The sequence below is a fragment of the Leguminivora glycinivorella genome, chromosome 4 (genome assembly GCF_023078275.1).
Source record: "Leguminivora glycinivorella isolate SPB_JAAS2020 chromosome 4, LegGlyc_1.1, whole genome shotgun sequence".
Taxonomy (NCBI): domain Eukaryota; kingdom Metazoa; phylum Arthropoda; class Insecta; order Lepidoptera; family Tortricidae; genus Leguminivora; species Leguminivora glycinivorella.
This window is the reverse complement of record NC_062974.1, coordinates 22,917,936-22,945,825: the sequence shown is the minus strand read 5'-3', so window position 1 is coordinate 22,945,825 and position 27,890 is coordinate 22,917,936. Positions and strand designations below refer to the sequence as shown.

Here is a 27,890-nt window from a genome sequence, read left to right as displayed (position 1 = left end):
TCCCGCCTGCGCCAAGACTCGGCTTGGTGGACGGCTCCTTCGGGCAAGGTACATCCAATAAAGGATTCCATCTGCTTTTAATTTGGTCAACATGTCGCTTCATAGGAGGACCGTTTTCCTTTGATATTAAGTAATTACGTGACCCTAGTTGTTGATCAACTTGCCCACTAATCCAATTCCTTCCTTCCCTAAAATCTCGTGTCCATACCCTATCTCCCACGTTAAAATGTCTGCCCGCCCCGCCCGAGTTATGTACCTGCCGCTGTTGCGCGTCACGCACACGGCGTTCTACTTCTCTCACGTCTTTCAATAACTCGAGTCTCGTACGCAAAATCCTGTGCTGTAGCAGCATGGCCGGTGAAGTACCTGTACTGCTATGCTCAACATTTCTATACATCATTAAATAGGACTGTAAAGCGGAATCCACGTTAAGGCCTTCCCTTACCGCTTTTTTTATTGTTCGCTTACACAATTTAACCGCACCTTCGGCCGCACCGTTTGACGAGGGCTGATAAGGCGCTGAATACGTAATTTTGACTCCATTGTGTTCTAAAAAATGCCTATACTCTCTACTAGTAAACGGCGGTCCGTTGTCTGATACGACCTCCAGAGGTAAACCAAAACGGGCAAACGTTTCCTCCAATACCTTAATGACTGACGAAGCGGTGGTCTTATGCATTGTAAATGCTTCTATCCATTTAGTACTAGAGTCTATAAGCACAAGATACGTTTTTCCTCCGAGAGGACCCAAAAAGTCTAAATGCAATCTTGACCAAGGTTCAGATATGTATGGCCACGGTTGCGGCGCGGTGCGCGGCGGCGCCATCCCCTCCGCGGCGCATGTCGCGCACTCATGACAAATACGTTCTATATCCGTGTCGATTCCCGGCCACCATACATAACTGCGCGCGATACTTTTCATTTTTACTATTCCCATATGACTAGTATGTAATTCTGTCAAAATTGCATTTTGTAATGTTTTAGGTATCACTAGCCGATAACCCCAGACTACACACCCTCTATCCAGATATAACTCAGTCTTACGGGAACTGTATGGTTTCAGAGAAACGTGATCATTATCATGATTTGGCCATCCTGATTGTATATACAGTACCACTTTTTGGAGTACCTCGTCCTTGAACGTATTTTCCTTAACTATTTTTCTAGTTATAGGCAAGAAGTTTTGAATAAAATTTATGTATGTGACTTCCTTCTTATCACTTACTTCTTCACCTGTTGGTAATCGAGATAAGGCATCAGCGGCATTTCTATCACTACGCACATACTCAATATCGTAATCGTAACCTGATAAAAGCACCGCCCAACGTTGCATTCTGCTGGCGGCCATCACTGGAATGCCTACTTTATCACCAAAAATAGTTACTAACGGTTTATGGTCAGTTCTCAATATAAATTTTCTTCCAAAAAGATACTGATGGAACTTCTTAACTCCAAAAATTATGCCTAATGCCTCCTTTTCTATTTGTGAATATCCGCGCTCTGCTTTATTAAGCGATCGCGACGCATACGCTATCGGACGTTCTTGCGTCCCCTTCGCACCGTCCCCGGGGCTGCCGTCTGGCGTCAAATGTGATATCACCGCCCCTACGCCTACACTACTAGCGTCGCAGGTCAAAACTAGCGGCAAATCCGGCGAATAGTGCGCCAGTACCTCACTAGACATCAGTTTACCCTTCACCCGGTTAAAAGCATATTCACATGACTGGTCCCAATAATATTTAACCTCTTTTCTGAGAAGATTATATAACGGTGCCAGTAATGAGCTTATGTTTGGTATAAACTTCGCGTAATACATGACTAATCCTAGAAATGATCTTAACTCTGTAGTATTACGCGGAGCGGCACTTTTTCGATTGCTTCTAGTTTATCTGGACACGTATGAACGCCCTCCTTGCTTATCACGAAGCCTAGATATGTCACGGAATCCGCAAAAAACGTACATTTACTTTTTTTAACCTTTAAGCCATATTTTTGCAACCGCTTAAACACTTCTATCAAAGTCGTTAAGTGTTCTTGGTCATTAACCCCGTAATGATGACATCATCTAAAAAGACCCCCACCCGTGGCATGTCAGCAAACAGCTGTTCAAGTTTACGCTGAAAAATCCCTGGGCTAGAGGCCAGACCGTATATCAATCTATTGTACCGAAATAAACCCTTGTGTGTATTAATTACGGCATATTTTTTTGATTCCTCGTCCAACTCAAACTGCGCATACGCCTGCGACAAGTCTAACTTGGTGAACTTTTGGCCCCCATGTAATTTAGTGAGCAAGTCGTCCACACGGGGCAAAGGAAAACGATCAACCTCGAGACATTTATTTAAAGTAAGTTTAAAATCACCGCATACCCGAATGGTGCCGTCCTTCTTCATAACCGGCACGATCGGCGTAGCCCAATCCGACGTTTGCACGGGCTCGAGTACTCCGTCGCGCACCAGCTGTTCAAGCGCGCGCTCCACCGGCTCACGCAGCGCGTACGCCAGAGGGCGCGCGCGCAGGAACACCGGCCGCGCGTCCGGCCGCAGCCGGAACCCCACCGTGCCGCCCGTGAACCGACCCAGCCCATCGCCGAACACGTCTCGGTAACTAGAACTGAAAACATCAAAATTGAATGTCTCACATTTAATATTATTACAATGTGTCAGTATGAAAGGAGGTAAAATATCGAGTTCCACCAACCACTCCCGTCCTAGCAAACTTGTCCTACCATCGCGTATAATATATAATGTTAAGTATTTACTTATATTCTCATACGTCACAAGAGGTGTAATTTTGCCTACCGGCATAACCAATTCACCTGAAAAATATGTTAAATTTAAATTACAATTTTCCATCGGTATACTACTAAATAATGTCTTGTAACATTCCAAACTTATACAAGTTGCAGCAGTGCCCGTATCAACTTCCATTAGTAAGGACTTGCTATTTACACAAACATTCATAAAGTACGGTTTATATTTTTTTAAACGATTAGCGTCCATAGAATAATGATTTACCTCGTCACTATCGCTGGAAGAGTTCATATGGAACTCCTTGCTTGCCAGATGGTGTACCCCTGCTGCGTTATTTTTCACATTCGGGCAAACGCGTTTCAAATGACCTTCTTTATTGCAGACTCGACAAACATACATTTTAAACTTGCAGCTTTCTGCCGCGTGCTGACCTCCACACACACGGCAACTACCTTTAGGGCCCTCAGTGCCTATAGGTGCATTTTTAATTCGCCAACCTCCGCCGGTATGTTTGCCGCTCCAACCGCCGCCGCCACCACCGCCGCCGCTGCCGCCGCCGCCACCGCGACCAGCCGCGCCGCCTTGCGGTCCGTGCGACGAGTGACGTGAAGTACTTTGACTTGGCGCGCGCCCGCTGGCGCGCCCTCGCCCCGTGTCTCTTATCAGATGCACTGACGCCGTATCTTCTCCGGCATCGCCCCCTCGACTGCTACCCCGATGCTCCACGAGTGCTGCGTCAGCCTCCGCCATTTCTAACGTCACCGCAAGCTTGAATGCTATGTCAAATTTAATATCATCTTCTGCAAATAACCTCTGACGTATACTGTCTCGCGCTAACCCACATACGAACTGATCTCGTAAGTTTTCTTGTAAACTATCACCAAGGAATTTACAATCCTTTGACAATTTCTTTAACTCGGCCGCGTACTCCCCACACTTTCATCACTATTCTGTATGCGTCGCCTAAATTTAAATCGCTCTGCCAGTAAACTAGGCTTAGGCTGCAAATGTTCCTTCATAATTGACACTAATTCTTTAAAAGTCTTTGTCGAAGGTTTCGCTGGCATACACAAATTTGCCATTAAGGCATACGCGTCACTGCCTATCACTGTAATCAAAGTCGCCACTTTAACCTTTTCTTCCACTGAGTTTGCAATGAAAGATTGTTCCAAGCGATCTATATAATAATCCCAACTGTCCTTATCTAAGTCGAACGGCCCGATTTTGCCGAGCGCCATAGTCATTTTAGCAACACTTGTTTAACGCTCCCGCCACAAAATTACACACTCGCGAGTTAGTTCCTTATTCGTCGCCACTGTAAAGTCCGTATGTAGAAAGCCACAGTCCCTGTAAGCTACAGGATTTCAGGAGCACATTTAAACACGTCCGTACAGAAAACCATTTATTTGACAAGGCCGATGAAATATCTACCCTCCACCTATTTTAACAATAACTTAAAACTACCCATACATTACAATTTGCAATAAGTTTATCTATTGGTAGTTTGGTACCGTTTTGTTTATCTTTGCTATGAGATCAGTATTGATTCCTTATACATGTAGTTTAAATAAATATTCGTACAATTTGTATAAAGATTTATAAAATCGCCAGCAGTAGCGTTAAACAACCCAGGATGTCTCGGGAAGAGACACTGAACAAAGGCCTCCCGCCTTTGTTCAGCATCAGCAGTAGCAACTGTAGCAAGCCAAAATATTGAATGATAAAAACGGCAATCGAACGAAGGTTCAACAGCCGCTCTCCATATATTATACGCGAAAGAAAGCAGACAGCCTGCAGACAGTACACAAAGGCATACTACAAGTGGGTTAATTGAAGACAACAGCATGGCCCGCGGCCGCGAGATCCGATCTCCGCGCAAATTAATACTGTACTAAACTATTCATTCGGAATTATGGACGACAGCGTACAATGTAATTAGGGTTACCACTTACAACGCGTCCGGATTTTTCCTGATAGGCTCGGTTTTTCAATCGGGTGTTCAGATCATTTGTCACTATTGCGGTCAGAATAAGGAAATGCCAGTCAGATTGTAGACCCATGACCAATGATAAGTTTTGATGGTTGACTAGTAACAAATCATGTCAAGAATCATTTTTAAATTTATAACGTAAACTTAGTACCTATTTATACATTTATTTTAAGTGTGCAGTGAAGAAGTGCAAATCAATATAATAATATGAATGATACCTAGTGGTATATGACAACCCTATTGTTAAAACACTCTGTACGTAAATGTATCTCTCTCTCTCTCTCTTTCTACTCTTTGCCTCCGCTTTTATACCCGGTACGTTTTTACGTTCAAAATGGGTGAAAGTTTTTAATAAAACCTTATAATATTTTTTGCCAATTTCTGGTCAATCTATGTTTAATTTGTTCTACCGCTTAACTTTTCGGGGTTATTTGGGAAACTTTCTCTAGTGCACAGGTCTGCAATGCGACATCTTTGTACATTGATTTCTAACGGTGTTACTTTAGAAATCTATTCAGCTTTCGGCCTTGATTCGGCACGATCCTGAATAGATTCAGTCGTTTCGTAGGCCTATGTTAGTTGCGTTTACCGTGTACTAACGAGAAGATAAAAAAAAATATATGTGAGTCCATAGAAAGTAACCGGTTATTTATCATGTCAAACCTTCAGGTCAGAATCTCTAATGTGCTAGTATTCTCATAAACTGAAGAGTATATGTTCTAATTTCGGGTAGAAAGTGTGCTTTTGCGCCTTTTACGGCTGAATATGGCCAATTTTAATGCAAAGCGTGGCGGCCAAACAATACAAACAGTACAATAATGCCAGGTAAACGGTACGCGGCTTCCTGGCTGGCGGACAATCGCCGAATACTAAGCGCGGTTTCGAAATCGCAAACGATAACTGCAAAGTGCTGAGAAGCAGAAGAAATTGAATGGGATCCAAAGGAGTAAGAAACTACTACAACTTTTGGAGTACAAAACACAATGTACCTATAATGTTTTACAATTTTATTTCTACGGGAAAGCCAACTTTTTTCCAGCTGATAAAACTCGATGGATTTTATAATATTTGTTTAATTATCTTTGAAAAATGGCATATTATATCAAGGAGAAACTTTTGTTTCCTAATAGCTTTAAGGTTATTCATACGAACCTCGTGGTCAAGCCACTCGTACTTTTTATTTAAAGAGCGATATCTCTTTTGCTCCATTTAGGCTCTTCATGTGAGATCATAACCTCTATGGGGGACACAAGGCCAGTGGAGTAGTTAGCATGACAGACATCTTGTCATTACTCTCTAGCTCTACTCTAATCTCATTCATTTCTACGCCCACGTCAGCTAACTAAACCGGAGCAAAGTTCAATAACATGTAAAAGTGAAATCGGTACAGAGAGTAAGTGCCTAAAAAGTTAGACAATAGCCGATGATTCACTTTTGATGACATCATTGTATTGGGAGAATCGTCTCAATTCTCTTTCCTGATTAGAAATAATACATTCGAAATATGTGCTTTTTTGAGTACTAGAAAATATCCAATATATGTTTAAGTTTTTTAGAGACTATCATCAGTCACCACAAAAAGAGAATTTAATCTTTTACCAATCGATTCTTGAAATAGGTGTTAACGGATTTAACACACAACCAAAAGTGTTCTGTGTAAAAATACAGATGTCATACTTGCAAAGGCTAGGCAAGCAAGTCGTTAAAGAAGACAAGACAGTGCAGCCGAACACGCTTAAATTACAAAGCGATGTGTACAACTCGTACACGCATTAATTGAATTAGTATCAGCTTGTAGGAAAACATAAATAACGTTCATTGATATCGTTGTGGAAAAGGCTGCGGCCAACCGTTCCGGGAAGCGGCCGCAGACGGTGCGCAGACGGCGGTGATGTCACAGCGTGACCGGCCAAATGGGGCAGCGGGCTGACACTGCTTTTGTTACTTTTAAAACGGTCGCCGGTTCTATTACGCGGAGCGGCTTACTTCACTTCTGTCCATCACTTTTTTTTAGATTTTTCTAATTTCAGCTACCAACTCTCACAATGTTTTAACCTTTTTAACAGTTTGCAATTCACACACGTTTACGTATATATTAAGTACAATTTTCTGAAATGACCAATCATCATATTCACTACACGCTCTATATATTGTTTACGAAAAAAATTGATTAATTGATTTTCATTCGTATCGTATGCATCTTTGCTTAAGGATAGAAACTTCTCTTATCAGCCTGCGGTATTAGACGAAGTCGGTCTCGCTTCGGTCAATAGTCGAAGAGGCCAAAGAATTTGTAAGGAGCTTTAGGCAGCAGCTCGACATGCTCTCGTAGTAAGAACGCTATATGTGTTTTCTCTTGTCAGACCTATTCAACCAGCAAATCAAATAAGTAATGCTACAAATACGAGAGCTTTGAAAAGGATCTGCTTATCTAATAAAATAAAACAACCCAACTAATTTCAAGGACAGGCGAAGCGTAAATAACTAAGACATTGCCCTTTATGGAAAACATTCGCATAATTCGCAGCTCCGGCATGCGTAGAATCGTCAGAAAAACAAGTTGTTGACCTTAAAAGAAAAAGTTAAAAGGCCCATGCAGTCAGTGTCTACGGCCATTGATACAAGATACAAGTGGGTACATACCAAGGTTGCAGAGTCAACGTACTGCTTGCAGGACAAGACGCCACCTGTCTCCATCGCCAATGAGTACGCATAAATAATAATTATTGCGACAACACGGCTCCACATAAGAAAAAGCGTCCCCGTGTATTTTCTGTTTGCATGTCAAACACGGGCATACGCGCGAATTCTTAAGCGCCGAGCAGAAATTCCTGTTGGAAGGTGGTTTTCAGCTTTTTTGTGATTCGAAGTCAAGACACGCACATTCCAGGTGTGCGTCTAACAAGTTTTATTTCTCGGAACAATTCCAATGATGAACAAAGTATTCAAGATGGTGGTGTAGAATTACAAATGACTAGTCGTTATGCATATTTGGTTTGAATTTTGAATACAATTCTCATTGAGCGCTAGCGTGCACTGTAGCTAAAGAATGCACTTCCGCCAATCCCTAAAGTTAAAGCCTTGACTTGCGTTGGCGCACGCAAGACGGTTGTTTCGTTTATTCACTGGGGCACCGTCGGACCGAGCCCACACTACGTCATGGGTAGCTATTAATACACTGATCATAACAAATTACGTACAAAAGACTTTTATCTCAGCACTAACATACACTCGGGTGCAAAGAAATCGGACCACCTCAGCATTTTTAACGTTTTCTCAATTTTTGTAAAAACTATAAGCGTGACTGAAATAATTTTAGTACCACGTGTTAGATAATTTTCTGCCCTATCAAATGACATCAATATTCAAGGGTGGGGGTGGATATTGAGTAAAATTTGGGAGGGGAACCCCCCTCCAAATGTCTCGTTGAGACATGTACTGACAAGAACTTGCAATTAGGCATAAAACCAGTAATTGTCAATGTGTGTGCATCATTCCTGATTGATACGTCATCTTGAATACTGCTCTCATCGAATTGCCCCGGAAAAACTGAAGAAAAAACTAAATCGAAATCGGTTCATCCATTCAGGAGCTACGATGCCACAGACAGACACACACACAGACAGACAAACAGACAGACAGACAGACAGACAGACAGACAGACAAACAGACAGACAGACAGACAGACAGACAGACGGACAGACAGACACGTCAAACTTATAACACCCCGTCGTTTTTTCGTCGGGGGTTAAAAATGGATACCACCGAGGCTGAAGCTGGCCAAGCAGTTGCCCTGTTGCAAAATGGTCTTAGTCAGCGTGAAGTGGCTCGCCAACTCAACCTATCGAAATCATCAGTTCAACGTGTGTTCCTGAGGTTCCTCAACCACATTCTCTCCAGAAGACCCGGATCAGGCAGACATCGCATCACTTCAGAGAGAGATGACCGATTCATCGTAACATCCTCGCTGCGAAACCGTCGACTGAATGCTGTTCAGCTTCAGCAGAAGCTACGAGACACCCGGAATGTGGTTGTTAGCAGATGGACCATCAGAAGACGACTGCTAGAGAAGGGATTGACAGCTCACAAACCTGGCCCAAAGCTCACCCCAGACCACCGAACTGCACGACTTGCCTTCGCTCGGGAACATGAAAATTGGACCGTTCAGCAATGGAGGCCTGTGCTTTTTTCTGACGAGTGCAGGATCACTTTGTTCGGCAACGATGGGCGGACACAAGTCTACCGAAGACCTGGAGAGCGGTTTTCGCAATGCTGCATCGAAGAACGTGTCGCCTATGGAGGAGGATCAATAATGGTCTGGGGAGGAATTTCTTTGGAAGCGAAGACGGACATCGTTTTCATCACAGGGCCAGGTACCAGGCCAAATCCGGGTGGTTTGACTGCTCGTCGGTACATCGAGGAAATCCTGGATGAACATACGTGATCCCATTCGCGGGATACATCGGCGACGAGTTCATCCTGATGCAAGATAACGCTCGACCACATACTATTTTGCGAGAGAGTAATGAAATATCTTGGGAGATGAGATGATGAAATTGATCTCAATGACTGTCCAGAACAAGGAAATATCGTGTTCTTTCGCAGTGTTATCACAAAACTTTTACGAACAGAAGTTCTAAAGGGCATAATGTGTTCTTCACAAAGATAATTACTAGAAATGTAAAAAACCCTAGGGAAACCAAATCACATATGTTCTTTGAAATAAGTTCCTAATAGGGAGATATCCGCATGAACAGCGAAAAAGCCTCATTTATCAGTTTGCGTAATCTTTTGCAGTAAAATATATTCGCAGATTTAAGATTACACCAGTGGATTAAACAAAAAACAAGGCCATTCCAGCACTATTGGTGTCGCAGATAGATATGGCATGAGTCGCGCTGTGAATCACGAGATTATTCCCGTAGGCACCGGGAGGAATTGTGTGTTTCCAGAAATGGAATGAAATGTTATCATCTGGCAATGTCCTAGAACTTTATTGGTGAGATTGCAAGGGCACTAAAAGCGCAACTAAAGTGAGCATTAGGGGAGCGTTGACTTGTAAGTGAGGAAAAGTTATGGCCACTTAAAGGTTTTATTTATTTGAATTAAATCCACGTTTAGCGGAAGTACTTCAGAAAGTCGTAAAGATCTACACATATGGGATAAAGCATGTTTAATACAAACTACCAAAAGATATATTATGTATAATAATGAAAATCGAATCTAAATAGAGACAGAAAGAGTAATTGCTTTAATGGCGAACAAAAACAAATTCAAAGGCATACATGTAGCTTTGCTAAGTTGATCTGTGTAAGGTGTCCCCAATATTTATTTATTTGTCAAATAGGTTTTACAAAGATATACTATAATAATTTAATTGCTGTTAAATAATTTTATTGATGAACGTGTAATATTTATAATATTATTAATAAAATGTCTATGTCTATGTCTATAGGTACACGAGGACAGATATAGGAAAACATTATTAATACGTCTATTAACGCCATTATTGCAACGTTAAAACAGAAAAATCGCTTGTCTTACGCAACGACAGTTCTTTAAATTCGCAATGTTTATACCGATGTGGACTGGCACTGATCCAATGGTGCTTTTTAATCCGTTAAATTCATTGAGAAGCATTATTACCAGTACGAATAGATAGGGACGACCTCAGCAAGGTCGAGTAATATTTGAGCGGTTGGTTTGATTGTAAATTTGTAATCACTTCACAGAAAAGGCTGTGTGAAATGTTACAGTAAATTTACATGATAAAGGATTCAAAGGATTCTATAATTAGACTGCTGAACAAAACATTTGAAACCGTTAATGACCTAGAGACTCCCTATTAAATAATGAGGTTACAGACAATAGAATATCGCTTTGACAAGTCTCAATTCATTATCTTAATCGTAGGTATTGTTACGCCTAATAGTATGATAGAGGAAGTATGTTTGAGTAACGGTAGTGTAACAAATTTACATAAATAAACATCTGAATAAATGACCCGACAATAAATTAGCGTCAATCGTAAAGCAGTGATCAGAGGTGTACCTACCAATAAGTAAATAATCAAATAATCTAAAACTACGCAGTAAACCATGTTCTAGTACAACTACAAACACGTGCTATCATAAATGACGGACTCGAGTAAATTGTAAAAACTACGCAGTTGTCTATAAAAATCACATTCGAAGTGAAATCATTACTATTATAATAGTGAGAAACAGATCTTCATCATAAATGTCTATAAGTACTACATGTCTTAACAATACATAATAATGGTGTGTAATGCAGTAAAAATATCACCGGTCGCTGGTTATTAAATTCTACTCTGATATTTATAGAATCCCATACCTGAAGGGTAACCAATGGATACACATTACATTACTAAGCCGCCGCTGTCCATCTGCCTGTCAAACTTTATCCCATCAACTGTAATAGGGACACGAATATTCAGACTCCGTATGTCTAATTGTCTACTGTCGCGTTCATTGCTCTAATAGAGGACTCAAGAATAAAAAACAAAATGTTGTGCTACTTATGCCACACAAAATTATACCATACCGAACAATATTATAGAAAAGAAAGATCGTAACAAACAATGAGGATCTACATCTACAGGCCAACCTTTGCCGCCGTTTGGATGTGTTGTGTCTATGTTCAGGTTTAATTAGTCATTAAGAAATTAAAGAGAGAAAATTCTTTACCAACAACATGAATAATGAACTCTTAAATAATATTGCGAATACGCCTTGTAATTATATAATCGTGCTGAATCATAGGCAGTGAAATTAAGATCCCATAAGTGAAAGCTCCTACCTGAAAAAACCAATTGGGGATTACAAAATTAGAAAGTAAAACAAATCGTTTTAATGATCTCTCAGTTAGGTGCGCTGGGAGCTATTAATCACTCCTTGGCGAATATCAATCTTCCGAGTTGCCATCTAAGTTAGAAATAGAAACTAAAAGTATTTTGATTTGTTACATTTTCGCAACTAGGGGGCCCTCCTGCGCGACATGTTTCGCGCATTTTAGCCCGAAGCGCAAGTCTGACGTTGAGCAGCCACCGAAAGTTATAATAAAATTGTGCGCTTGCAAGTTGGACCACAAGGCAACCCTACCAGTAACAGCTTCTGAGGATTTCTCCTTACTAAAGCAGCACTGTATGTGTATATTGTACGATACTTCATATCTTAAGTTCTTCTCAGCTCTAACAAGCAAATTTTTCAGCCGGATCGCTGTGTGAAATAATATCACTTTTGATTTTGATGAACGACGTTTGTTATTGTTAGATTAATCGAACGGATGCACGGATTTACTTCGTGTGAGATCACAATAATTCTGACATGTGCAAATGATTTGTTTCTTAGAGAACATTCTATATCGGCCGCAATTGGTTACTGGTTTAACTTAATCATTAAGTCTTAATGCATTCATAACGAGATTGTAGGTGACTGCGGATCGTCAATACGTGTAACAGATGGTGCCTGACACCAATATGTCATCGACACCGTATTAAAATTCGACCATAAACTGCTGACGAACATGAAATAGGTACTGACGGGGAAACTGTCGGGCGTCAGGCAAGTATTAACAGAGCCAAATGGAATATCGTGAGCAAGTCTTTAGATTTTAGTTTTACTTGCATAGTGCTTAACAATTAAAGAGCCACTTCTTTCATGTTAAAGTAATCCCCCATAGCTTCCTCTTATTTTAAAAGCATTATCTACGCATGCAAAATTTGATACATTGCCATTGCTAAGTACAGACAGTAGATCAACCAAATATCAATGTAACAAAAATTGCATGCAAGGTCTTGAACTAGTGCTTACGTTATTTAAATGTGTTTGCGTGTAAATACAAAATTTCAATAAAAATGCGTTTCAAGAGTTTCAAGGAAAAACAAGGTCTGCAGGTACAAAGTTAAGTAAGTGGAGCTAGTAATGCCAGTCAATCGAAAATGCGTAATAGCGAATATTCAGATAACAATACAGAATCAATGTGTAGTTTACGATTTCAACGAAGCGTCACTGTCTAATCCCCACTCCCCAGTGTTGGTTAGTGTCCTCGGTGTGGTGACGGGTTAAGAATTCCATCACCCTCTTTCCTCCCGTGGGTGTGGTGTAGAAGTCCATGGGTTCAATAAAATTGTGGTATGTGAGATGGGCACTAGGGCACATGGGACTAGTACTCTAGTAGCAATCACTGCGATATCACAACTTCGTTTTTTTTTTCAAGCCAATTGCTAAGTGTGGCACTGAAACATGCGTGAGTTTATGTATGTAAGCTGGTTACTGGTTAAATAAGCCGGCGGTGGGTCCGCCCAGCACTAAATCATCTAGGGGCATATGTCGAGACGCTCGCAATTTATTGCACCTCCCCGCACCCACGACTCGCGTTCAATATCCCCATAATCAGACGTCTTTACTGCAAGTGCATTTCCTGATGTATTAAGATATTAAACTCAAAGAGATATCGATTAATCAATCAGGTTTAAAAATAACGGTATTGACGGTGTCTCTACTGTTTAAACAATAAGTACCTGTTTTTTATCAGATATTGGTGTTAATGCGTTTAGCATTAGAATATCAATTTAGATTGTATATAAAAATCCTAAATAAGGACGATATTTTCATTATAAAGAGTAATGACACAGCCAATCAAATACAATATGCATTTGAGTTGATAGCATGCATATAAATAGTTAAACGTATTAACAAAACGGCAAACACGAGTAAACAGTCGTAGTACGTGACGGATAATCTTCATGAATGGTGCGCTGATTGCGGCGTTTCCAGCCCATTGAGCGAAAAACGGCGTATGGAGTGTGATAACACTCATTACGGAATAAAAGTGGAAGGGTTTTAATTAGAGATGTTAATGATCGACGCTGGCGCAGCCAATTGTTCAAGAAGTTAGTACGGACCAGTATAAGCGTGCTCTTAGAATAGGTGTTGTTGCCATGAATCGTGAGATCACAGAGAGATTGGTGTAGTATCTTTAGCACTCGTACGCACGAGAATGCACGGCCAGGCAGCAGCGCCCACTGACCTCAGCACGGACGAGATAAAGGCTATTTTAAGCTTGCTCGCGATAAAATTGAATACGTCGAATGTTTAACAGATACGGCATTGGAGGAGCCGGAAGTATTCGGCGCGGAATAACTGCTTGATAAACTATACTTCCGTTGTCCAATTGCTAGCGTCACCACTTCCGATTCCTACGAAAGTCCGGACCTCCAATATTTTACGTATTTCAAGGTCAATCTTATATCAATATATTTATAGTATAGATATTTTACTAGCTTCAATAAATGAATGAAGTATTTACGTCGTATTTATTCTCTGAGCAGAGTTACATCATCATAGTCGTACGTTTATTATGTACATACACATGTACCTACGGTTTACTGCTAAATACTACACAGCTCAGACATAACAGAACAAGCGCATTTCATTGGAAAAATCTGAAGTTTTCCGAGTACCTTATTTTCTAGGGGGAAAATAACTACATACATAAAAAAACCGGCCAAGAGCGTGTCGGACCACGCTCAGTGTAGGATTCCGTAGTTTTCCTTATTTTTCTCAAAAACTACTAAACCTATCAAGTTCAAAACAATTTTCCTAGAAAGTCTTTATAAAGTTCTACTTTTGTGATTTTTTTCATAATCTTTAAATATATGGTTCAAAAGTTAGAGGGGGGGGGGGGGGGGGGACGCACTTTCTTTTTCTTTTAGGAGCGATTATTTCCGAAACTATTAATATTATCAAAAAACGATCTTAGTAAACCCTTATTCATTATTAAATACCTATCCAACAATGTATCACACGTTGGGATTGGAATAAAAAAAAAATATCAGCCCCCACTTTACATGTATGGGGGGGTACCCTAATAAAACATTTTTTTCCATTTTTTATTTTTGCACTTTGTTGGCGTGATTGATATACATATTGGTACCAAATTTCAGCTTTCTAGTGCTAACGGTTACTGAGATTATCCGCGGACGGACGGACGGACGAACGGACGGACGGACGAACGGACGGACGGACGGACGGACGGACGGACGGACGGACGGACGGACGGACGGACGGACGGACGGACGGACAGACAGACATGGCGAAACTATAAGGGTTCCTAGTTGACTACGGAACCCTAAAAAATATGACACAAAGAATTCATACAAAGTACGACGTCTCTCAAGGCGATTATTGCAGCTCGCTTACAAAAGTATTCAGCTTTCTGCAGAAACAAATGTACCGTTGAACAGTTGTTATTTAACGCAATTGTTTGCTTGTCAGAATCGTAATCATTTACGTTTTCTTCGACATGGGGTGTGTAATTTATTATTCGACCCGAATAAAAAAACAAGAGAGGATCAGTAACCAGTGTGTTTCAAGTATGTGCACTTCTGGTTGTCGAGACCGATATTAATAGCACACAAAGCTTCTTTGACCGGGAGAGTTCGCAAGTCCAGTTTCATGAGCGCTAAAAGGATTACCGATCGGCGTGAAAGCAGAATGAGGAATTGGGCTAATCCTCTGTAAGCAGCGACGTCGAAGCGCGTACTGCACGGCACAGATCTGATTGACCAGACACAAGTAATCTTAGACGCAAACGCATAAAGTATAATGTACAAAGGCATGTCGCACCAACAGCCAAATCAATAATTCCTCCGCGAGACAGCCGCGGATACTTAGGAAGCGATGAGCGTGCAACCAAAAAACCACCTTATCTAAAGAATGCAGAACCAATTTTCCACTCGCATTACTCGACTCGCGAGACAAGACGGTGAAAGCCCGTCTGCCCTTGCGATCTCTAGCTTCACAAGAACATAATTGTACACGTTCTGTAAAACGATTCAATGAATCAACGACATTAACGGTCAACTAGAACTTAATTTAATGCTTTTCTACCTTAGGATTAGACTCGTAAATCTAGAAATCATTACTTGGCACTATGAGACTAGGTTGGTCAGACAATAAAGTTGTAGATAACAAAGTTTATGTCAAGTTAGTAGTTAATGCCAACAATCAGATAGAGCAATTAAAAGGAAATGCAATTATTGTTGCTGCGTGCGGTGTGATCTTTTCAAAGACAGCTCTTGACTGTCCAAAGTATGCTACTTTAATCTCATTAGAAAGTCGTAGATTCGGCAGAGGGGCCGACGACCGGCACAGTTCAGCCTCTGCACTCGCGAATGTGTAATACCCCTCTATTAACACTATGGAACAGACTAACTATTATAGCCCCATTACGCTCGGCTTATAGCCCTTCAAAGACTTTTATGAGTTCCTTCACTGCAAGCGCTATTGAGGTAAACGGAATATCTATAGCATTACGACGTGCGCATTTCACAGCAAACATTGGATTATAAAATATTGTACCTATTAAAAATTAAACACATATTTAACATCAGGGATTCATAATTTTTATAAACGACACTAAAACGGATAGTGATGACGATGAACGAATATGATGACGGCTGATGACCCATAGCTGTCAAACTTGTTGACACGCGATCCGTCAAGCACGTGCATTTGAAACCAGCATCCCTATATTCTACCTATTGGGGATACAAAAAAACATTACAATTTTTTCTACATATTAACTGTAGATAAAAAATAAATGACCCGTCAGTTGCACGTCAATACAATGACTTACAAAACTCGGACAGGAAATTATTGCTACTTAGAAACATCAGTAGACAAAAGATTGCGAGCGAAACTATTCCGAGAACTCATGATGCTAAAAATGAGTTATAATATTAGAAATCGGAGCATCGACCTTTGCTAACCTGGAAGTAACAGGAATGCGTAAGATAAGTAATCAACCTATTGGCACGTTTTTGCAATTTGGCTTTTATCAATCAATGGTTAAGAATGTTAAGATATTATAGTTCTCATAAAATATAGCAAATAGTTTGAGAAGAAAATAAATAAGATAATTTAAGAAGACTGCAACGATAATGAAGGATGATGCCGATGATGGTATTCATTGAATGTAGGTACAAAAACCGGCCAAGAGCGTGTCGGGCCACGCTCAGTGTAGGGTTCCGTAGTTTTCCGTATTTTTCTCAAAAACTACTGAACCTATCAAGTTCAAAACAATTTTCCTAGAAAGTATTTATAAAGTTCTACTTTTGTGATTTTTTTCATATTTTTTAAACATATGGTTCAAAAGTTAGAGGGGGGGGACGCACTTTTTTTTCCTTTCGGAGCGATTATTTCCGAAAATATTATTATTATCAAAAAACAATCTTAGCAAACCCTTATTCATTTTTCAATACCTATCCAACAATATATCACACGTTGGGGTTGGAATGAAAAAAAAATATCAGCACCCAGTTTACATGTAGGGGGGTACCCTAATAAAACATTTTTTTCCACTGAGATTATCCGCGGACGGACGGGTAACAAGAATGTACCTATACTTAATCATCATATGAAAAATTATGGTGGTTAATAATCATAACATAACATATTGAAATGATTCACTGTAATGTGACTAATAAGTTGTTTTGATTGTTAACAGTTTTCGTTTGATAATATCGGTAGACAATATGTATACACGGTGCTCACAAGAAATCTGTCACACTTTAAATTTTTAACCTTTAGTTCATGATCATATTTAAAGACTAAAAGGTCCTATATTTTTTAACTGAAATTTGCTTAGTTTCAGAGTTCAAGCCAAGTTGAATAGATGAATATTGAATTGTGATGAATGATAGTCTTGAATCTAAATATGACCAGGAAAAATAGGTTTTACGCAAAAATAAAGAATGTCTTACTCGCATAAGATGACCGTGCCCCGGTGAAAGCTTTTATATGATAAATGCGACGATTTGTTCGTTCTCTAGGGTCCTGACGAGGTCACTAATTAGTCCGACACGTGAGGCTACAATAGTTTCCTACATGTCTTTACGAGTAAGACGCTACAAGAGCGAAAATGATAAAATGGAAAGGAACCCCTTTCAATTTGGGAATTTTAGTTAAATATACTAGTGTTGTTAATTAGATTAATCGAAAAAAAATTGTCCATTAAGAACGACTCAGTTAAAAGATATTGCAAAAAAAATCTTTAAAATCGAGGTTCCGCTCTCGACTGTTTCCTCCTTCAAAACTTAATCAATCTTAACGTAATGTGAGAATCTGAATAACAGTGAAATTATCTGTGTCGGACCGTTTAGTTTTTTTGGCTAATTATTACCAATTTTGAATACCACACCCTTTTTTAGGGTTCCGTACCAAAAAGGTACAACAGGAACCCTTATTTGAGCTATAATCAATAAGGCCGTTTTTGGAAATTTTTGATGGGCTCTAGCCTCTTTAAAAATAAGAATATCAAAAAAATCAAAACGGTCCGACACAGATAAAAATAATAAAACTGTGTTGAAAAAACCAGTGCTCTATCTTCAAAAACCAGGGAGGAAATAGTCGAGAGCGTTTCTATTGAGAATTGACCCCTCCTGTATCGTCTTAAATTTAATATTTTATGTTCTCTGCGCTGAAAGTCAATTGGGCTCGCTCTGTGCTAAAAAAAGTTGCTGCATTCAAGTTCTATCAACCAGAAATATTATATTTACATTTCGGACTAAAATACGAAAGCCGCGAAGCGAATTAACTACGTAACTTGCTATTTAATCATGTACATACATACATACATACATACAATCACGCCTGTGTCCCATGAAGGGGTAGGCAGAGCACATGAAACTACTCAGGTTTCAGTGCCACTCTTGGCAAATAAGGGGTTGAAAGAAGTGACATTGCAGTGACAGGTTGCCAGCCTCTCGCCTACGCCACAATTTAACCCATATCCCACAGTCGCCTTCTACGACACCCACGGGAAGAAAGGGGGTGGTGAAATTCTTAACCCAAAAAAAACTGAAACGGAAATTCTTTAATCATGTAGTTATCATGAAATACATACATACATACAATACATATAATCACGCCTGTATCCCACAAAGGGGTAGGCGGAGCACATGAATTACTAAGTTTCAGTGTCACTCTTGGCAAAAAGGAGTTGAAAGAAATCCAAATTGTGACATTGCAGTGACAGGTTGCCAGCCGTATAGGCGAGAGCCTGCGCCACAATTTAACCCATATCTGATATCCCACAGCTCAGTCGACTTCTACGACACCCACGGGAAGTATGGTGAAATTTTTAACCCGTCACCACACGGGGCAAAACATGAAATGAATGTTTTATATCGTCAATAAGTAGGTCGGGTCAAAGTTGGCAGAATTCTTAAAGGCTGTAAATGATTGTTCCAAAATCTGTAAAAATATTTAGGTCTCATTAGAATTGAAAAGCGACAAAAGCCAGACAAAGGCTTCAAACGTAAAGGGTGCACAATGGTTCGCGTTAAGGGTTAAAACCATTCATAAATCAAGATTACAAACGGAAATGAGACTGGTTGACTTGTCACCAAGCAGTTTCGAACAAGTTACGGTTTGAGTAGACCAGCTTTAGCACAACTTGCCTTGTCGCGCGATTCCATACTTGAAGTCGCGCTTGATGTATGGACTCGCGCGCGACAAGGCAAGTTGTGCTAAAGGGTCAGGTATGGTCATACGCAGATTTAAAAATAGAGGCCGACTTCATTGGATAATGATTTAGGACAATAATGATGAAAATAAATATTAAATTAATACATAAATAATTCACGCCCGTCCATGAAACTTAGACCTAACTGCTGTTCCATAAGTTTTTCAAAAATCATTAAATCGTTAGCATTGAGATAAGTAACTAAATCGGTTACTAGAAAGAGTTTTAAACTAAAATTACAAAAGGAAATGACAGGGTGGCTTCTAAAAACTGCTAACTACATGCACTGCTCTCTAAATCTAATGTGCAAGGAACTTCCTGTATACGATAATCGTAAAAGAAATAAATAAGTATGTATCGAAGACATAAATTGATAAAGGTGAGTAATGTAGTATACCTAGATATATAAAAGTTCCGTTTAAACTTTGTTTACCTTGTACAAGTGCATTTATAGTGCATTTGTCATCATTGGCTACACTAACAGTGATAAGTCATATCTTCAAAACAAAACGGGGGTATTAAAAGAGTGGCTCTTGTTTATTTACGCCAGCGAATAGTATTTGGATTTAACGCGTATGTAAATTGAATATGCACTTTTTTTTTAATGTTTTACAATATTTACAATAGCAGACCTTGAAATGTTAAATACGGATTAATATGACAAGTTAGGGCCAGTTGCACCAAGCACATTTAACATATTGACTGAGAAAGCGACATCGAAATTTACCAAACTCTTAAAGCTCGGCCACACATGCGCGTTTTGATAGCGTAGGCGGAGCGGTAGCGGAGCGTCAGCGGAGCGCAACGATAGCGGTGCGCCGGACGAACGCTGGCGGTCCGCCCAGCGGACACCGGCGGGAACTAACGAGCGCGGATTGCGAGCGGAACGCCAGCGTTCCGCCGGCGCACCGCTATCATTGCGCTCCGCTAACGCTACGCTATCAAAACGCTTTATGTGTGGCGGAGGCTTTAGTGTGTGAATCGAGCCAGAGTTAGTTACATCATTACTATTAAATAAATAAAAAAAAAAAATATTGGGGACCCCTTACAGAAATCAATCTAGCCGCAAACTAAGCAAAGCTTGTCTATGGGTGCTAGGCGATTAGTACATAATCAAATTAATAAAGCATTGCATAATTGAGAATCGCACCAAATAAAGTACCTAACAACTAAAATGTGTATGCTACACAAAACTGGCACGTGTTGTTTTGAGTGCATGGTCCGTCGTCCTCAAACAAAACATGTTTACAATAATTTACACATAGCTGCAAATGTTTCTAGACAAAATGTAGCATTAGTATCATTACCTATATAAAATTCTCCTGTGAAGTTTCGAATAAAATAGTCAAACTAATCTTGTTTCCCCATACAAACTTTGAACCCCCATTTCACCCTTTTAAGAGGAGAATTTTGAAAATCCTTTCTTAGTGCTCCTCTACGCCATATAAGGAACCTATGTGCCAAATTTGAAATCTCTAGGACCAGCGGTTTCGGCTGTGTGTTGATATATCAATTAGTCAGTCAATATCTTCTTTTATATATTTAAATATATAAAAGAAGATATTGACTGACTAATTGATATATCAACACATATATATTTAATGACATATATATTTAAATATATAAAAGAAGATATTGACTGACTAATTGATATATCAACACACAGCCGAAACCGCTGGTCCTAGAGATTTCAAATTTGGCACATAGGTTCCTTATATGGCGTAGAGGAGCACTAAGAAAGGATTTTTCAAAATTCTCCTCTTAAAAGGGTGAAATGGGGGTTCAAAGTTTGTATGGGGAAACAAGATTAGTTTGACTATTTTATTCGAAACTTCACAGGAGAATTCCTAAAGACATATGACTAAATACATGTTTCAGGTTTTTTGAAAATTTGACCCCTATAGGGGTGCAAAGGGGGTAAAGTCAAAAACACAATATGAGTATCGTTTTTATGGTTTATCGGGTCGCTGATCACGATAAATACAACGATTTTAAAATCTAATGAGGTGGAAAAGAAATTTTCTCCCCTGTTGTTGTGCAATGGGGTTAAAATATCCAAAATAGCCATAAGTATAGTTTTAGTTTTTATCTTTACTTCTGGTTCAAGAGATTTCAAATTGACACGGAAGTTCCTTAGAGGAGCACTAAGAAAGGATTTTTCAAAGTTCACCTCCTAGCATGATAATTTGACAGGGGCAAGGACAGGGACAGGGCCAGGGACAGGGACAGGGACAGGGACAGGGACAGGGACAGAGACAGGGACAGGGACAGGGACAGGGACAGGGTCAGGGACAGGGACAGGAACGGGATAGGGTTAGGGATAGGGATAGGGATAGGGATTGGGATTGGGATAGTGATAGGGATATGGATAGGGATAGGGATAGGGATAGGGATTGGGATTGGGATTGGGATAGTGATAGGGATATGGATAGGGATAGGGGTAGGGATAGGGGTAGGGGTAGGGGTGGGGGTAGGGGTAGGGGTGGGGTAGGGGTAGGTGTAGGGGTGGGGGTAGGGGTAGGGGTAGGGGTAGGGGTAGGGGTAGGGGTGGGGATAGGGATAGGGATAGGGATCTGGATCGGGATCGGGATCGGGATAGGGATAGGGATGGGGATGGGGATGGGGATAGGGATAGGGATAGGGATAGGAATAGGGATAGGGATAGGGTTAGGGATAGGGATAGGGATAGGGATAGGGATAGGGATAGGGATAGGGATAGGGATAGGGATAGGGATAGGGATAGAAATAGGGATAGGGATAGGGATAGAAATAGGGATAGAAATAGGGATAGAAATAGGGATAAAAATAGGGGACGGGGACGGGGATAGGGATAGGGGAGGGACGGGGACAGAGACGGAACGGGGACGGGGACAAAGATAGAGATAGGGACGGGGATAAGAATAGGGATTGGGGTCGGAATAATCGGTCGGCAATCGATATCTAGGCAGTGTAAAATGCAGGTGGCTCAGTGGGAAGGTATTAGTAAGTAGGCATCGGCGAGTATCCTGCATCCGTAATAACTATTACATTCAATGTGCTGTAAGAAGATCGTTGTTTGCTTGCCTTTTATATGTTTACGTTTGCAATAAGTATAAGCAAAATGGAAAAAATTGTAAGCGATAATGCAAGGAAGTACTTTTTACCCTACCGACCATAGCGTCGAGATACTGGCTATGTGGGTTGTATGAAGTTTCCCCAGTATAAATGTTATATAGGTAAAATACATACATATTCGTACCTACTACCTACGCTGTGGTCGCTGTGTAACAATTCTACAATCATTGCAAGAATTTCTTTAAAAACAATAGTAATATGTGTTTACCTATATAAAATAATGAATGTCGTCTCCTTAACGTATTAGAAACTCATTCAATCATGATGATCAAAATAGACTTTCTCTCTGAGCAACTTTCAGGTTTATTTTTATTAAAGTATCATTTGATTTACGAGTAAAGTTTTCTTTGTAATGTTGATTTGACAGACCAAACTGTATTATAACTATTTCCATTGTTACAGTTTTCGCGGGTAAAGGTTATTTCTGCAAAGTTTGATTTATTTGACGTGACATTATGTAATATGTAACAATAAGCGGCAAATTTGTGTCGAACATGCACATGCAACAATAACAACCGTATCAATTGGCATCGACGAAGATTAGATTAGCCGATATTACATTGTTATTATTCTAAACTCGCTAAAAATGGACGTTGGACCAATCTAGATACAGCAAACTGGTACAATTGTGAACAATCACTTAATGGAAACTGTGAGCATTTATTTATTATTGTGATGCGTTCCGTCCATATCTAAGTATGTAAAAAAAGGATATCACGGTCATGGTTATGTCACTTTTGATTTTACACTAATAGACCAAACAATGGATAGACAATGGATAAAATGTAAATGGATCAAAGCTCAAACATACATGTCATACATATAAATTGCTTAGTCCTTAAGTTTAGTTACAGTTTTGTCTATTTCATTCAGACAGAACTCAAATTGTGTTAGCATTCAAGACATGATATTGTTAATATGATAGACGTGAGGAGGCTTTCGCGCGTGAATCAAACAATTAGTTAAACACGTTAGTTATAATTTATAATATGGGTAATATTCTCACCAGCGTATCGTCTGGTCTCCCGATATTTCGGTTCGTCCCGCGTCATGGCTGCTAGTGGACTGGCGCGCTCCCGCCAGGCAAGACCTAGCACAAATCTGCCAACGCTCTCCTACAAGTTGACTTAGCTTTTGATTTTCATCAAGTTCACCGATGTCCGATCGCGCGTTCGATTTGTTTTTGCGTCTCAAGTGTTTGATTTGCTTCGTGCAACCTTCGTGAGCGCTTCAAGAATCGTTTTTGTTAACACTTTCGCTACCAAGAACCCGACTGTCGGGTACACCGCTCGTAGAAGCGTAGCCGATTACATGGGTTTCCCCGTATGTAGCGAAAATGTCGTAGCGCCGCGTAGAGCCCGGTTTCGAAAGTGTTAAGATTTAATAAATCATTTGAGGTCTGTTGAGCACTATCAGTTTGTTTACTAACAAAATAAGAGTCAAGGAGGCTAATTGAAATTCACTTTTAAATTGCAATTGAAAGGATAGGTAAGTTGGACGCGGCTGCGACTGATGGCCACAAAAATTATAAGTTTTTTGCATGGGATTTTGAACTCAATTTTTTTTAACTCTAGAATACACCACTATTGCTCCTCGACTCTGTAGTGTCTGTAATTGACATTCACACATTTATGCACTACCTTAAAGATTTCAAACCGCCTACACGGAACACGAAAGGGGTGAGTAAGCATTAATAAACGTCATCAAAGCTGACAGCTCGTGCGTCAATGTTTGACCTGACCTATTATCTGAATTAGTGGTATTGTCATGTTTTGATTTTTTGTCATAATTGACATAACCTTAAATCATATGTTCAAGTATCGACTAAACTGTCTTGTAAACAAAATACATGTTTCGTTAATTGGTAAGTTTCGCAAAATACGTCTGTAATATCTCGTTGTAAAAAAAAATAAGTTGACATTAACATTTACTGGTAAGTTCAACGACTGAAGGTGTAGTAAGAGTCGCATTCGTAGTTCACCATGTCTTTAGCCCCATTTGCGGCATCGAGCTTTGAAAATTCTTACAAACAATTGTATCGCTTAACTTCAAACTTGGGTAAATCCATTCTGCTATAAGGTTGATTATTTTTCAGATTGCATCTTTTTATATATTAACCCTTAAATGCATGGTGATGTATAATTATATGCATCATATATTTGGTGGCCCGTGGCCCTAGCTATCCAAAATCACATTTATTGCGTAATTATTATTCATTATTTATTATTATTTAATATACAATTAAATAAATTAAATAATATAATGATTTACTATTTATTATTTAAGGATTAAATTTAAGATGAAATGGCGGAAAAGTGTGAAAAAATAGGACGATAGCGATTTTTAGTATGTGATTTAGGCTGATTTTTTCGGAGTTAATAATTAGTTTATGTTTAAACATTTTATCTTAAAGGTTTCACAAATAGTGTACCTTTTTAATAGTAGTATTTTTTTTTTAAATAAAACTTACCAATTACGATATATTTGTATAAATAAGATTTGGCCTATTTAACTTCTAACACTGATTTAGTATAAAAATCGATCTTAATTTTTTTTTTATTATTTTTCCCAGAGTCAGAAAACCATTATCTATCACATATTAATATCTCGTTCATGCATTTAAGGGTTAAACCTTTAAGCAGAATGGATTTACCCATGTTTGATACTAAGCGGCACAATTTGGGTTTATGAAATATCGTTTTAAATTCGCATCGGTTGTGGGTTGTGGAAAAATCGTTAGTAGACGAGTAAAAAACGATTTCTGGAAATCCTTTTTTGCTTGTTTGGAAATTATTATATTGTAACTCTCCATCACAGAAGGCTCTTTATGATGTAAGTTCATTTCTTTTCATCTAAAATTCTGATAAAAAGAACCTTATTGCTAGACCACGGATTCTTGTTGCAATGTCGTCATAATAGGGTACTTTGGGAGTAAATGGAATGGTAGAACAAAATCATACATACATAATAAGGTAAGATAATAATATATTACCTGTATAGAATCTTTAAATCAATTCACACGTATTTAAAAAAAAATGGCTTCTCACCCACGCTTTTTACGATATGAACGAATTTTATATTATTTAAATTACTGTATTAATTTCATTTTAATATTAATAAAGGTTGAACACGCCAAAACTGAGGCATATAAATTCATTTGCTGCTTCGTTATAATTAAAGGTATAGAATTTTTTTTGATACCAAATAAATCGTAAAAAAGTATAGTTTTTAAATATATCAGTTATTTTTGTGAAAGATTTATATATGTAGCGATATCAAATAGGCAACTGAAACAACGTGAATTTATTTTGCACGAAAACACAAAAAATCAAAAACTCAGCTACAGGGATGTAGGTAAAAAAGATTAAAATTTCCACAATCCACTGTTTGTTGCGTATTGAAAAGGTTTCGGGAACGCCTAACTTTAAAACGAAAGCCAGGAATTAGTGGGTTGCAGGGTATAATTTATAAAAAAAAAGAAGGAACGCATCTTAAGGATATTTGCTTCAAATTGTATGATGTTACCTCGTGACGTGGCTAAAAAGTAAAGATGTCCCAATTGTATGTTCAAAAGGTGAAACGTAGAGCAGGGCTAAGAAGTTTTAAAGCACAAAACGGCACCAGATCGGAATATAAGACAGAAACTCGATTGAGAAACTATACGAAAATTTATTAACAAAATTTGACTGCGTTCTGATGGATGGTGAAACTTACATAAATCCGATTTCTAAAAAATCCCTGGCCAAGAGTTTTATATTAGCAAAAGTAGCACAGAGGCTCCCAAAGACTGTCAAATAAAATTAACAATGTGACAGACGGACAGACAGACGGACAGAGTCGCACCATAAGGGTTCCTGTTGTACCTTTTTGGTACGGAACCGTAAAAAGATCTAAGTTTCCAAAAAAAATACCTACTATGGCAGGCAATTAGCAGTTGCGGGAAAAGAAGCAGCTCTTTTGTCACTACCGGAACAATAAAGGGCAGCATCTATCAAAAAGAGTGCTTACAAAAGCGATTACTTCCGTTTATTAAGAAACACCACTCCTGGCCTTTATTTTGGCCAGACCTTGCCAGGTGTTACTACGCGAAACCTGTCATGGAGTGGTACAAAGCAAATGGTGTAGCCGTGGTACCGAAATATAGCTATCTACTAAATTGCCTAGAACTCCGGCCTATTGAGGAATATTGGAGTATAATGAAAGGGTTTCTTAAAAAGAGAGGCGGGGAGGTTAATTCCGCGGAGGAGCGGCGAAAACTGTGGACCTGGCGACAAAGAGGTGTGATGGTGCAAACTCTATAAGTCGTGTTCGAAGAAAAGTACGATCGAGGGCTTATTCGTCGAGAAACCTTGACTAATTATGGTTTGCATTTAAAATACATTAAATTTGCTCATATTTAAATCAAACATCTTTTATTTATTTATTATATTTTTATTATAATAAACATTTAAGTGTGCCCCATTTTTGGCGTGTTCAACCTTTATTCCTTGATTTAATTTAATAATGTATTGGCATATTTTGACATTTTTAACTATAAATACTACCAATTACTACTAATATATTAATTTTAATACACCATGTAGTAATCATATAAATAAATTTTGACGTGTAATATGTAACAATATTATAAATAAATGAGTATGAGTAATAAATTAATTTCACCACAAAAATATGGTTTAATTTGGGCTTATAAACCGTATCGGGGTCTATTTTTTATTGCAATTGTAGCATAAGGAACATTCTGAGCTGGAAAGCCACATTTTTACAGAGTGATACATAAATGAGCAGTTAATAATAACAGCAGACAAATCGGCACCACGTTTCAAGATAAAAGTGACCTATTTATCATGAAATGCGTGTCTTCAAGGTAAAAAACGTTTGCAAAGACCAACGAAAATAGCGTAACATTGCGATGCAAAAATGGAACACCTTGTACTTAATTACAAGATATATTTTCGTTAAAACACCGACCGATACACAGGTACTCTTACCACGAGTCACTATTATCACTAACAGTCAACAGTGACGTATACGCTCTCGTGTATTACGTAACATACTTTTAGCACATCTCGCTCGCACTAATGTGAAAGTACGGTAGCCTTAGTTTAATTGAAATTTTAAGCCACTGTTAGTGACTCTTGGTAGGGGTACAGGGCCCGTAGCCAAGAGTACAAAAATCCACACTCCGCAGCGTATTGTATTATCTCTCTCTATCGCTCGTCCGTAGGTATTAGTGCGACACTACTCGTGCGACTGTACTCTTGCCTACGGGTACAGTCATGGGCAATAATATCGCACAAAAAGAAGGCCGCCAAAATATCTGACACAAGACACAATCTTATTTCTAGAGCCATATGCAGCCTTCCTTTTGTGCGATGTTATTGCTGGTGACTGTACTTTAGGAAAATGATTAGTTACAAGCGGAATAAGCGCATTAAACTGTAAACTATCTGTAAATCTTGTGATCTTATCATTTTTGCGGC

The 27,890-nt window shown here is 39.2% G+C and overlaps 2 protein-coding genes across 9 annotated transcripts in view; both read right to left on the bottom strand.

Annotated features, from left to right (window-relative positions):
* The window catches only part of LOC125225340 (PAX-interacting protein 1-like), a 194,384-nt gene that overhangs the window by 137,100 nt on the left and 29,394 nt on the right, over window positions 1–27,890 (bottom strand). The gene's annotated exons all lie outside the window — the stretch shown is intronic.
* On the bottom strand, window positions 2,568–3,503 carry LOC125225344 (cold shock protein 2-like). Its single transcript, XM_048129010.1, has 2 exons — window positions 3,018–3,503; window positions 2,568–2,613 (listed from the first exon to the last, which is right to left on the bottom strand). The coding sequence occupies exons 1-2, from the start codon at window positions 3,501–3,503 to the stop codon at window positions 2,608–2,610; spliced, it is 492 nt and encodes a 163-aa protein (XP_047984967.1). The 3' UTR covers window positions 2,568–2,607.

Coding starts and splice junctions, on each gene's coding strand:
- LOC125225344 (XM_048129010.1), bottom strand. CDS start 3,503: ATGGCGGAGGCTGACGCAGCACTCGTGGAGCATCGGGGTAGCAGTCGA.